The following is a 12,428-nucleotide window of genomic DNA, read 5'->3' as shown; positions in this document are numbered from 1 at the left end:
AGTTCAGTAAACATCAATTCTTAAAGTTAGAAAAAGTAAGCCACATAAAACTGAAGAATTTCCTACAGACTATTTTGTAGTTACATACGAAAACAAGCAAACATACACAAATAATTCTTTAATTTGTAGTGCATAAAGAAAATAACTGTAGGAGCCGCTAGAGTTCGTAGCATTCAGTACTATGTTTCCTTTATTATAATTGATGTTCTCACATAAGATTTTGAAGAGTTTATAATCAAACTGAAAGTCGGCGACACTAACCGTTTTTGATTGACTTATCGCTTGTAAGTTACATCTCGAGCATCGGTAGCAGCATCCCAGCAATAGTCTGCCAAAACGTCAGGAGACCACTTCCCTGAATACCTCTGCTTCATGGTTGCAATATCCTGAAGAAATTGCTCGATATATTCGTCAGAAACTGCTCCAGAAGTTTCAGGTGCGCATGAAGGAAGCGTATTTCAGAGACAAGGTGCACTCAGACTTTTCATAACATGACAACAATTCACCAGCATACTCCTCATAATTTTCTACTCTCTTATTATTTAAGAAATTGAAACAAACAGTAACAAACATTTTCAGAATTTTTCCATGCATCCTCCTTGTCACCATTTAACATTTCACCGAATTTCTTGTCTGAAAATCTCTCACTTCTGTGGGCCAACGATGGTATCTTCTGTTACTTTCGATTCACCCAATCGTGGGAATTTTTCTCTTTCGTGCTTTTAGGCCTTGCCATATTTATTTATTTTCTTAACAAAATGTTTCGTGAATTACATAATTTTTTTTTAGCACACATACAAAGAGAAACTGCAGCAACCACTACCTACAATAGCAACTGACGTAAGGTAGTGGAATGATATGACTTCAGTGCTGAATCATATTTTTATAGTACTGTTTCATTTTTGTCATTTTATACATACGTGACACTACATTTCCACTATTTTCCTTTATGAATTAAAACCACAGGTATATGTCAATTTTCTATGTGATATTCGTTATCAGCGCGGTAGAACTGACAAGAATTAGCTTGTTTCATACATTTTATATTTTCACTATTACTTGCTGTAATTGTTACAGTCGGAAGTACCCTCTGTCTTGCACTTCACAGTTATTTTTAGAGTATACTTCGTGTAAACGGTAACTGTTTACTTCATACTACCGTTGTACAGGTGAAATCGAGACGAACAAGTTCATGTAAGACACTCAGGGGTTATCAAGCTGGGAAACATTCTGAAACTGGCCCACAAAAGGTACCTAAACTTTAGTGCATGCGTCCAGCTCGAGATTTGGATTAAAACTATCCTTGAATATTAAAAATCTCTTGTTATTACATTTAAAAAATGTAAAATTGACATTTCTGTACATTTTACCTCAAAGTGTTTTGAACTGCAATAAAATCGTTTCATTGGTCTGACCTTCGTATTGCGAAAATACTACTCTTGTGAGGGTTAAGTTTAGCTCGAATTGCAACCTTAATTAGTTTTTGCACAGCGCTTACAAAAGTCACTTTCCTTTCATTGTCATCAGGGAAAAGTTTAAGTTAATAATATTAACGAAATAGCCGACTGGTTTAAAGACTGGGAGAGGCTATTGAAAATCTCACGCTGCGCACGTGCCCTGCAACTTAGGTAGCTTTTGTAGGCGAATTTGATGCTATTATCCGGCGTGATCGACCGCAAGTCTCCCACATCGAACTGATCGTCTCGACTTCCTAAACACCAACGTTGTGCGTTGCAAACATCATTGATGGTTACAGTGTCTTCGTTTATACGGACTCTGTATCTTCACAATAAAATGTTCTTCAGATATGCATGCATGTCTGAAGTAACAGACATTATCATTGACGATTACAGTTGTGTTAAAAATTACGGAATGGATTCGCATTCTGCGTCTGTGCGTTGATATGAGCTGTTTGTGATACATGAAAATTTTTGCCCGGTCGAGACTTGAAGCCGGATTTCCCGCTTATCTCGAGCGGTAAACTTAACATCAGGACCGACCCAAAGTTCCATACATCACGTAGTCCCAATCCTTATGATCACACAGTTCATGATTCCCGACCAGGGAGACAAACATCGTCATTTTAGTCCATCGAGGCATGGTTACATCATTGCTAGTTATAATGTCTTTGTTTAAAAAGTTCTGAATCTTCACAGTGCAATGTTCTCCAGACTGCGTGACACATGTAAATTTCTGAATATCCATGTTTTTAGAGATGGCTGCGGGACTCGGCTGCTTGGTAGAGGATGTCAAATCAAACATCTTTCAGACGTCTAGTTTCCAATCTTATTTTATTTGGCAACCAGTTTCAGTGTTTTACTACACTATCTTCAGGCCCCTGACAGGCGTGTGGGAAGAATCTACCTCGGTTGTGATCAAAACAGGAGCCAGAAATACTGATATAAGTAGATTTTTACTGTAGTGATCCCTTCAACCACGGATGAAGATTTTTGCTATAGTGGTGATCAAAACAGGGCCAGCAAATACTGGTATTAGTAGATTTTTGCTATAGTGATCACTTCAACCACGGTTGAAGATTTTTGCTATAGTGGTGATCAAAACAGGGCCAGCAAATACTAGTATTAGTAGATTTTTGCTATAGTAATCAATTCAGTCACTGCTGAAGATTTTTGCTATAGTGATTACTATAGCAAAAATCTTCAGCAGTGGTTGAAGTGATCACTATAGCAAAAATCTTCAGCAGTGGTTGAATTGATCACTATAGCAAAAATCTACTAATACTAGTATTTGCTAGCCCTGTTTTGATTACCACTATAGCAAAAATCTTCAACTGTGGTTGAAGTGATCACTATAGCAAAAATCTACTAATACCAGTATATGCTGGCCCTGTTTTGGTCACCACTTTTGATCACTACAGTAAAAATCTACTTATACCAGTATTGCTGGCCCTCTTTTGATCACAACAGAGGCCGATTCTTCCTATACGTCGGTCAGGGGCCTGCAGATAGCGTAGTAAAATGCTGAAACTGGCTGCCAAATATAATAACGTTGGAAAATAGACGGCTGAAAGGTGTTTAATTTGACATCCTCTACATGTAAGTTTGGATCGTTCCTGGAGGCGTGCTTGGACAGCCCAAGTGGTCGGCGACCGCTCACGATAAGTGCGAAATTCGGGTTCGATTCCCAGTCCGGCACAAATTTTCATGTGCCGGGAACGGGGCCCACGGGAAATACGGGGCCGACGGGAAGTACAGGCCTCACAATTAACCTCTGACGTGACACTATTTGCCGAGCCCGACATACATCGCGAGCCCTCGACTAACTCTGGAACCAGTTTTTTTTCTTTTTTTTTTTTCTTTATTGAATTTCAGTTCCCCCCGAAGGGGGTGGGTTGGCAGCAGCTTAGTATGCCGCTCTTCAGCCTAAAGACTTTGTGAGAAATATGAAGAGAATAAATAATAAAAAAACAGGCGATAAAATCAGAGACTTAAAGAGTAACATGGCGAAAAGAAATCGTGGAACTTAAAACAAAGAACAGAGGGATGATGATGCTAATAAAATACATACGAAGCAGACAGGTAAAACAATAGACAGACAATTAAAAAACACGGCGACAGTCTGGATTCTGTTCGCAAAAGACATAAAATTCACACCTAGCGACAGCATGGTTTCTGTTCGCAACACGAGAAAGACGAACAACACTGAATAGTCACTGGATCACTGCACTAAAAAGTTGGCAAATGTGACATACCACAGCCAAGAGCAGGTGGGGGGAAACTGGACAGATGATGGGAAAACAAAAAAGGGGGGAAAGGAGAGTAAAAGCGAAGGGGGGAACGGGGGAACCGGGAAAGGAGCTGATGGAGGATGAGGACCCATAAGAGGGGTGGGGGGCAGACGCGACAGGGAGTGGGGTAGGCAGAGGAGGGGAATACAAAAGGACTTGGGGGGGGGGGAGAAGGGAGGTAGGGAGAGGTTTAGTGGGGAGAAAACAGGACGGAAGGGGGGGAGGAGGGAGCCCAGGGAAAGGAGGGGGAGTGAGGATCAGAGTTGATAGGAGGGATAAATGGAGGGAGAGAGGGCATCGTCCGGGAGGGGGAGTTGATGGAAGCCACCTTGGGAAAGGAGATGTAGGGTGTAGAGATGGAGGGTAGGGGGGACACAACGGTGAAGACGTGGCAGGGGGCGGGAATGGGAGAGGAGAGGAGCAACCAGGGAGTGAGGGGGTTCAAAACGGCGGGAGGTGTAGAGGATGCGGATATGTTCGAGGAATAGGAGCAGATGGGGGAAAGGAATGAGATCATAGAGGATCCGCATGGGGGATGGGAGGCGTATACGGAAGGCAAGGCGGAGTGCATGACGCTCAAGGATCTGGAGGGACTTATAGAATTTGGGGGGGGGGGGGTCTGGAACCAGGTGGTAAGTCAGTATATCAATGAAAAGGTACTCACTGAAGTCCTTAACTTTGTAGTACCTTATCGACAAGGTGAATGTATCTAAACGCGCAGCTACGAAGTATTAAAGAAGTCTCCACCATGTAGACGCGGCCGCTACAACTTGTAAGATCTACAGGGTGGTCCATTGATAGTGACATAGCCAAACATCTCACGAAATAAGCATCAAACGAAAAAACTACAAAGAACGAAACTCGTCTAGATTGAAGGGAGAAACCAGATGGCGCTATGGTTGGCCCGCGAGATGGCGCTGCCATAGGTCAAACTGATATCAACTGCGTTTCTTTAAATAGGAACCCCCATTTTTTATTACATATTCGTGTAGTACCTAAAGAAATATGAATGTTTTAGTTGGATCACTTATTTCGCTTTGTGATAAATGGCGCTGTAATAGTCACAAACATATAAGTACGTGGTATCGCGTAACATTCTTCCAGTGCGGACGGTATTTGCTTATCAATGTTAAAATGGACCGTTTACCAATTGCGGAAAATGTCGATATCGTGTTGATGTGTGGATATCGTGATCAAAATGCCCAACGGGCGTGTGCTATGTATGCTGTTCGGCATCCTGGACGACATCATCCATGTGTCCGGACCGTTCGCCGGATAGTTACGTTATTTAAGGAAACAGGAAGTTTCAGTCACATGTGAAACGTCAACCACGACCTGCAACAAGTAGGTGTTTTAGCTGCTGTTGCGGTTAATCCGCACATCAGTAGCAGACAAATTTGGCGAGGATCGGGAATCTCAAAAACGTCGGTGTTGAGAATGCTACATCAACACCGATTGCACACGTACCATATTTCTATGCGCCAGAAATTGCATGGCGATGACTTTGAATGTGTACAGTTCTGCAACTGTGCACAAGTGAAATTACGGGACGATGACAGAGTTTTTGCACGCGTTCTATTTAGCGACGAAACGTCATTCACCAACAGCGGTAACGTAAACCGGCATAATATGCACTACTGGGCAACGGAAAATCCACGATGCCTGCTACAAGTGGAACATCAGCGACCTTGGCGGGTTAATGTATGGTGCGGCATTATGAGAGAAAGAATAATTGGCGCCCATTTTATCGATGGCAGTCTGAATGGTGCAATGAATGCTGATTTCCTATGTAATGTTCTACCGATGTTACTATAAGACGTTTCACTGCATGACAAAATGGCGATGTACTTCCAACATGATGGATGTCCTGCACATAGCTCGCGTGCGGTTTAAGCGGTATTGAATAACATATTTCATGACAGGTGGATTGGTCGTCGAATCACCATACCATGGCCCGCACGTTCACCGGATCTGACGTCCCCGGATTTCTTTCAGTGGGGAAAGTTGATACACCGACAACGGCTGACAGCATGCGTCAGTGCATTGTCAATGCATGTGCGAAGATTACGGAAGGCGAACTACTCGCTGTTGAGAGGAATGTCGGTACAGGTATTGCCAAATGCACTGAGGTTGTCGGACATCATTTTGAGCATTTATTGCATTAATGTGGTATTTACAGGTAATCACGCTGTTAAAACATGCGTTCTCAGAAATGATAAGTTCACAAACGTTCATTTATCACATTGCAACAACCGAAATAAAATGTTCAAACGTACCTACGTTCTGTATTTTAATTTAAAAAACCTACAGTTACCAACTGCTCGCCTAAAATTGTGACCCATATGCTTGTGAGTATTACAGAGCCATCTATCACAAAGCGAAAAAAGTGGTCCAACTAAAACATATTTCTTTACGTACTACACGAATATGTAATAAAAAATAGGGGTTCCTATTTAAAAAAAAACGCAGAAGATATCCGTTTGATTTATGGCAGCGCCATCTAGGGGACCAACCATAGCGCCATCTGGTTTTCCCCTTCAAGCTAGACAAGTTTCGTTCTTTGTAGTTTTTTCGTTTGACGCTTATTCGTGATATATTTGGCCCGGTCACGATCAATGGACCACGCTGTATAATGTCATGTGCTATGACATACGCCACAGGGCCCGTATATCTCCTTGGACCCGGTCGCAAACAAAAATGGTTCAAATGGCTCTGAGCACTATGGGACTCAACTGCTGAGGTCATTAGTCCCCTAGAACTTAGAACTAGTTAAACCTAACTAACCTAAGGACATCACAAACATCCATGCCCGAGGCAGGATTCGAACCTGCGACCGTAGCGGTCTTGCGGTTCCAGACTGCAGCGCCTTTAACCGCACGGCCACTTCGGCCGGCGGTCGCAAACAGCCGACGTCAGTGCATAGTCGCATAATGCGAATGTATTTCGTGATGTAAACAGTTACCGTTTGCATGCTTTAGATGTTGATTTTTCTAGCTTTTACCAAATGAATATGCAATTATTCTGTTTTGGTAGGATGGGAGACTGCTACAAGACGTGTGTGTGTGTTGCAGGACCCCACGGTATGCCATACGTGCCAGGTGTGTGGTGGCTTCCGGCTGCTGCCCTGCTCCGTCTGCAACGGCTCCAAGAAGTCGATGCACCGCAACCACTTCACCTCCGAGTTCGTCGCGCTGAAGTGCATGCACTGTGACGAGGTGGGCCTGGTGCGCTGCTACGCCTGCTCGTAAGCAGCGGCCCAACAAGACCACTGGCGTTCACGAGCGAGGGACTGCAACGCATCGACCACCTGACACGTGGCTGCATTCTACACGTGCTGCCCGATATCGACCAGCTGCGCGATGGGACACACTTCGACGGAGTCATACCTAGAGACCATCGCTCCCTAACACCTACTGCTTGTTGCTGTGCGGAATTCTCTCTGTACTGGATCTGCAACAGTTGTTTTGGTCCCTCTAAGGCGGAGGTGTGCTTCGTACACGATTGGTTGTAATACCTACCGCTCACTTCCAGATGACTGGGTAAATGCCCCACTGTGAATCTGTCTCACTTGCGAAGAGTTTCTGCCTCACGACTGAATTTGTCTACTGATGAGTCCTTCAGAGAATAACCGAGAACTCATTTTGCCGCCCACAGCAAGCCGTGACTCATTGAATTCACTTGCTTCGATTAAGTCCACGATTTTCTAAGTAGTTGGGATACATATTGTCAGAATTCTCAACTACTGATCGATGTTCGCGACATGGTATGGTCGCGTTAGTTTATGGGAAAAATTAAGCTCAATATAACGGATACTTCCTGTTTCTTACATTAATCCTGTTTTCATCATTGGGCAGTGCTACATTCTGCAGTATTTACATGCGAGAGAAGCTGCTTGGTGTACAAGGAAAATGTGAAACTGAAACATTTTCATTCCAGATTAATATATTGAATGTGTCGTAAATTCTGTTATTTCTATTTTTAAGCAAATTTTGTTGGATGTGGCTCTGTTGTCGGCCACTATGTATCAGTTGTACTTAAAGACACTAAGATCGATACTTGGTTGAACAACAAGGGAGGTGCATATTCATCACGAAGAAGAATCAGATATGATCCTACAATTCAGTAGTTAAGTCTTTAATAAGGGTTTTATGGGGATCTGAGTCATTTAGAGGTTGTTTTAGTATTTTAAGTTCCCGTAAAGACATTCCTACGTGGTTTTTGTTGCTGGAGATTGAATGAAGGACACCGGTCAAATACTTTTGACTTCTTTGATAACATAGGAGAAAACTGTCAGGGGCCACTTATAAGGACTGCGCCAAAAATTGCAAAAATTGTAGTTATTATGTCACCTCTTTCATTTTTAGGCCTAATTAATCTTCTCAACCGAGCATCGAATATGTATCACATGGAGAAAACTGATACAGAAGTACCTCGTGAGTACTTCGAAAGTTGCGACTTGTGTCAGATATCCTCTGAAGTACTGTATGAAAAAAGAATGCAATGTCACCTTGAAGAATAACCCTGAAGAATAACTTGGCTGAATGATGATTTTCACCGTCATCGAATTCTCTAAATTCCGAAGTGCTTACTTAATACACTCCACCACTCTAGTATCAGTTCTTCTTTCAATCTACTTGCCAAGTTTTTAACGGACGCTGTTTTAATAGCATTATTTTTATCAGGACTGAAGTCATGCGCCTGATGGTGAGATCTCATTTTCTTTTTACGGGAAATGATTTGGGGATTTTCTAAGGTGATCAACACTTCTGCGTAACAGCTTTTCACCAACATTTATCATCACTGGAGTCGATGTGTTTTTCTATAGCCATTGCGTCTCCTGTTTTTGCAAAAGGCTGCACTCCACCAGAACCTCGTCAGATCACACACAATTCTTGTTCCCACTGCTTATGGGTCTCTCCAGAACAGAAATCCTTTTAATGCACTTTTGACGAAATAGAGGTGTAAATAAAAAATTAAATGAGTGAAGAATGATGACTGATGCGTTACTTTGATTGTTTGGATTACTTAATCTGTTCTGGATGTAGTGTTCAACATAGTTTCACTTAGGTAACCAGGCCATATTTCATTTATGAAAATTTGAAATACACTCGTAAGGGAATACAGTTCATTATGTATCATACTGTAACGAGGACATCAAAACTACCGAAATTTCGTAGTGAGAAGCTGTAAAGTTTAATTTAAAGGAGCTATCGAAAGTAATAAAAATCATGAATGTATTTTACTAATACATTATACATGTAATTGATGTGAACAGAGGCGACTATTTTGATTAGAAACGAGAATATTTGCTCAAGAACTGAACATTGTACAATTTGTGCAGACACGAATGTAGACCTTAGTAGAAAAGGATATTCACATATGTACTTACATTGTAATTATGTAATAACGCTATGAATAATGGTGCTCTAAATTATAATTTAGTTTAGAATTTAGGCATAACTCACTGGCGCTAGCGAGTGAAGGTGCTTATTTCTACGCAGCAGCGAAGCATGTAACTCATGGTGTTATTTTGTTATGTTATTTTTCTTTTCTTTTCCTTCTGATATAGATAAGCAGTTTATTTTCTTTGTTGAACTGCAAAACTACATCCTAATATATAAGCAAGATTTACGACAGTGTTTCCAGACTCTATGAGTCTGATTAAGAAAGCATCCTGTTAGCTCGAAACGAGGTTAAGCCCAACGGAACTGATATGAATAGCAGTTGATATGCACAGATGTGTTTCACCAGAGACTTTATTTTACTAGACCAAGAGCCTCGGACTATTTTGTACCTCCATCATCAAGTAGAGTGTAGCAATGTAGATTTGCTTGAGTGCGATTTGTAGATGAACTATCTGGATTATGAAACGAGGACAATGTGGTTACAATACGTGTCAATCGCAAATTATGCAGTGTTGTGGAATCCCAACAGCACTGTTGGACAGCTTTTGGTTGTCAGTGGCTACTTCCCAAAATCGTACACTCTGTTCAATATTACCTACAAACATTTGGGTCTTTCCATCAATATCACCTCTCTCTTTCTACCTCTCACTCTATCTCTGTATTCGTTATCACACATGTAAACGCATAGCGAAAGAGTTGCCTACTGAAAGTGATAACCCACATATTTTGTAAATATGATGTCACAGATACATTATGATTTGGGAACATTTTCCTTCCAGCTGGAGAAACTTAATGTCTGTGTAGTTCTTACCACACGTGCCACAGGTGGCAGGAGAGTTCAGAAATATGGAGTTTGGGTACTTGGTGATATAGATAGATTCCATCATAATTAACAGCAACAACAGACTCGGCTGAAAATATATCATAATAGAAGCAAAAACCTTCCAGTAAACACGTGTTTGCAAACTATATGTTTGTTTAGATCGTTGTTGAAATTTGGTATACAGCCACTGCAGACTTCAGTATGAAATATATTCTAGTTAGTAGAAATACAAGGTGATACAGCTGCCCCTATCTATGGCTTTTATGCAACTCGCATCACCTTGGAAAACCACGCGCGAGATATTCATATTGTCTCGCTCACTACGTGTAAACTATTAGTCCTACAGAAAAGATGGAAAAACATTTTTTTAGTAAATTTAATGTAGGTAAATTTTGTACTGTGATGGCTTTTGGGTGGAAGCCACGGTTTTCGAATTATTCAACAAAAATGGTTGAAAGTTTTCTTCAAACGCGTTTTTCTTGAATAAATCAAAAACTGTGGCCTCCAGCGATAAAGTATTTCAGTACAAAATTCAGCTACATTAAATTTCCTACGAAAAAGTCCTGTTCATTTTTTATGTAGGGCTAATAGTTTGCGCCTAGCAAGTGAGACAATATAAGAATCTTGCGTGTGGTTTCTGAAGGTTTTGGGTTGCATAAAATCTGAGTGGGGCAGCTAAGTCACTTGTATGTTTGAAATGTAGAGTTTCCGATTAAGTCCTCATGTAAGTGGGCTTGAACTTCACCCATGGGATATCGTAACAAGACATACAATATTACTTCATCATGTTCGATGGTACAATGCACTGTGGACTTCTACCTATTGAAGCAGGTGTTCTAGGTATCGCGCTCGCGTTTGGAAGCAATATGATACAAGTGTTTGCAGTGAGCTATACTCGCCCGCAGATTATCTCGTACAGTGCACGATTGGCTGCTCCAGTTCTCCAATCGTAGCAAGGGAAGTGCTGTGCACTTCACTTGTCGGCTGTCCGTAAAAAAAAAAGAACAATAGTGAGATCAGGTGATCACGGAGGCCAAAGTATACAGGTACTGCACGACCTGTACATCTTGGACAAGTTTGGAGTGTTAGAGTCATCGGCAGCAAAATGTTCAAGTGCATGCATGTACCTTATTTTCTAACCATAGGCCACGGTTGTAATTTGAGCCACATTTGGTGGTCAATTAATCGAAAATTTTACAAAGAACACTTATTCTAAAATGCGCAATACTTCATACTGCAGCCAAAGGCGGCTGGTGACGACTATTCATAGTTACCTCACAATGTCTCGCTTGGGGGTCTAAGAATAATGGCACGTTTTTGCTTCTATTATCGTGTGGTTGCACTTGTGTCAGTTTCACATTAGTTTGAATACATCTTGTATACATATTTTGTTTTTCTGCACTCTTCCCCTCTCTCTCCTTTTGTTTTTTGTTCCCCTTTATCAGCTGCCTGTATACTTAGCTTCGAGCGCCGTCAATGATACCAAACTATATCTATAGTTGCTCTGCAAGATATGGAAATGGTATGTCCCTTAAAACTACAAAAGACGCTCCTAGATGGAATGCCTTGGCTAATAAAGATTTCAGCTTCGGGCTACGGCCGTCAGCAGAGCAGCAGACGTTTGATGGCCCTACTCTTGCAGCTGATTGCTTAAGCTGGCTACGGTAACTCCAGCACCGCCGCTTCTGCGCCTGCGCGTCAGAATGCCAGCCAGCAGCTCACCGGTCCGGAGATTACGGAAATCTTGTTACTCAGGTGGAACGCATTACGCGGGTAAAAGGAAATTACGTGCGAATAAAGTGGCCGTTGTGAAACAAGAGACCCACGTCCCGAAACCGTATCAGCGGCGCTCCGACCAGCGAGTAACTGCCAACTGCTGTGTTTTCTGCTCTGTTTCTGCTCTTCTGTAATTTGTTTAATGACTAAAGCTGATGTATAATGAATTATGTAAATAAAGAGATGTTTACTTTAGCATAGCATTTGCATTCTTTATACCCTTTCCTCGTCTTCGATACAGGCTTTGCCCGTCATTCCAGGTGAGTCTCCTCTATCAAGTTCAGCGAACTAAAAGAAATTACGGCGTCAAGCAGGTCTCCTCTATGTACCGAGCAGCTCTAAAAAAGAAAAGCACAGAATCATGTGAAATTTGTAAATGAATCAGTTTTCAAAATCGAGTCACTGTCGGCCACTAACGCATGCATAATATTATAAATCTTTAGGTTAAAAACTATTATAGTTTGATATTTCAGTGGATGATGAGCTTATAAGAAGATCAGATAATGAGGCTCAAGAAGTGGTAAATAAATAACATTTTGTCGCAGTTTGGAAGAGCAGTTGAACGGAATGGACAGTCTCCTGAAAGGAGGGTATAAGATGAACATCAACAAAAGCAAAATGAGGATAATGGAATGTAGTCGAATTAAGTCGGGTGATGCTGAAGGAATTAGATTAG

The 12,428-nt window shown here is 41.6% G+C and overlaps 1 protein-coding gene across 1 annotated transcript in view; it reads left to right on the top strand.

Annotated features, from left to right (window-relative positions):
• Nucleotides 1-11,947, top strand: part of LOC126199713 (uncharacterized) — a 626,550-nt gene extending 614,603 nt beyond the window's left edge. The window contains exon 4 of the mRNA XM_049936640.1: nt 6,820-11,947. Coding sequence (XP_049792597.1) covers nt 6,820-6,996 — 177 coding nt within the window. The 3' untranslated portion in view covers nt 6,997-11,947. The remainder of the gene's footprint in view (nt 1-6,819) is intronic.
• The last annotated feature ends 481 nt before the right edge of the window (nt 11,948-12,428 follow it).

Source organism: Schistocerca nitens, chromosome 8, assembly GCF_023898315.1.
Source record: "Schistocerca nitens isolate TAMUIC-IGC-003100 chromosome 8, iqSchNite1.1, whole genome shotgun sequence".
Taxonomy (NCBI): Eukaryota; Metazoa; Arthropoda; class Insecta; order Orthoptera; family Acrididae; genus Schistocerca; species Schistocerca nitens.
The sequence above is the reverse complement of the archived record's forward strand: the minus strand, read 5'-3'. Positions and strand labels throughout refer to the sequence as shown.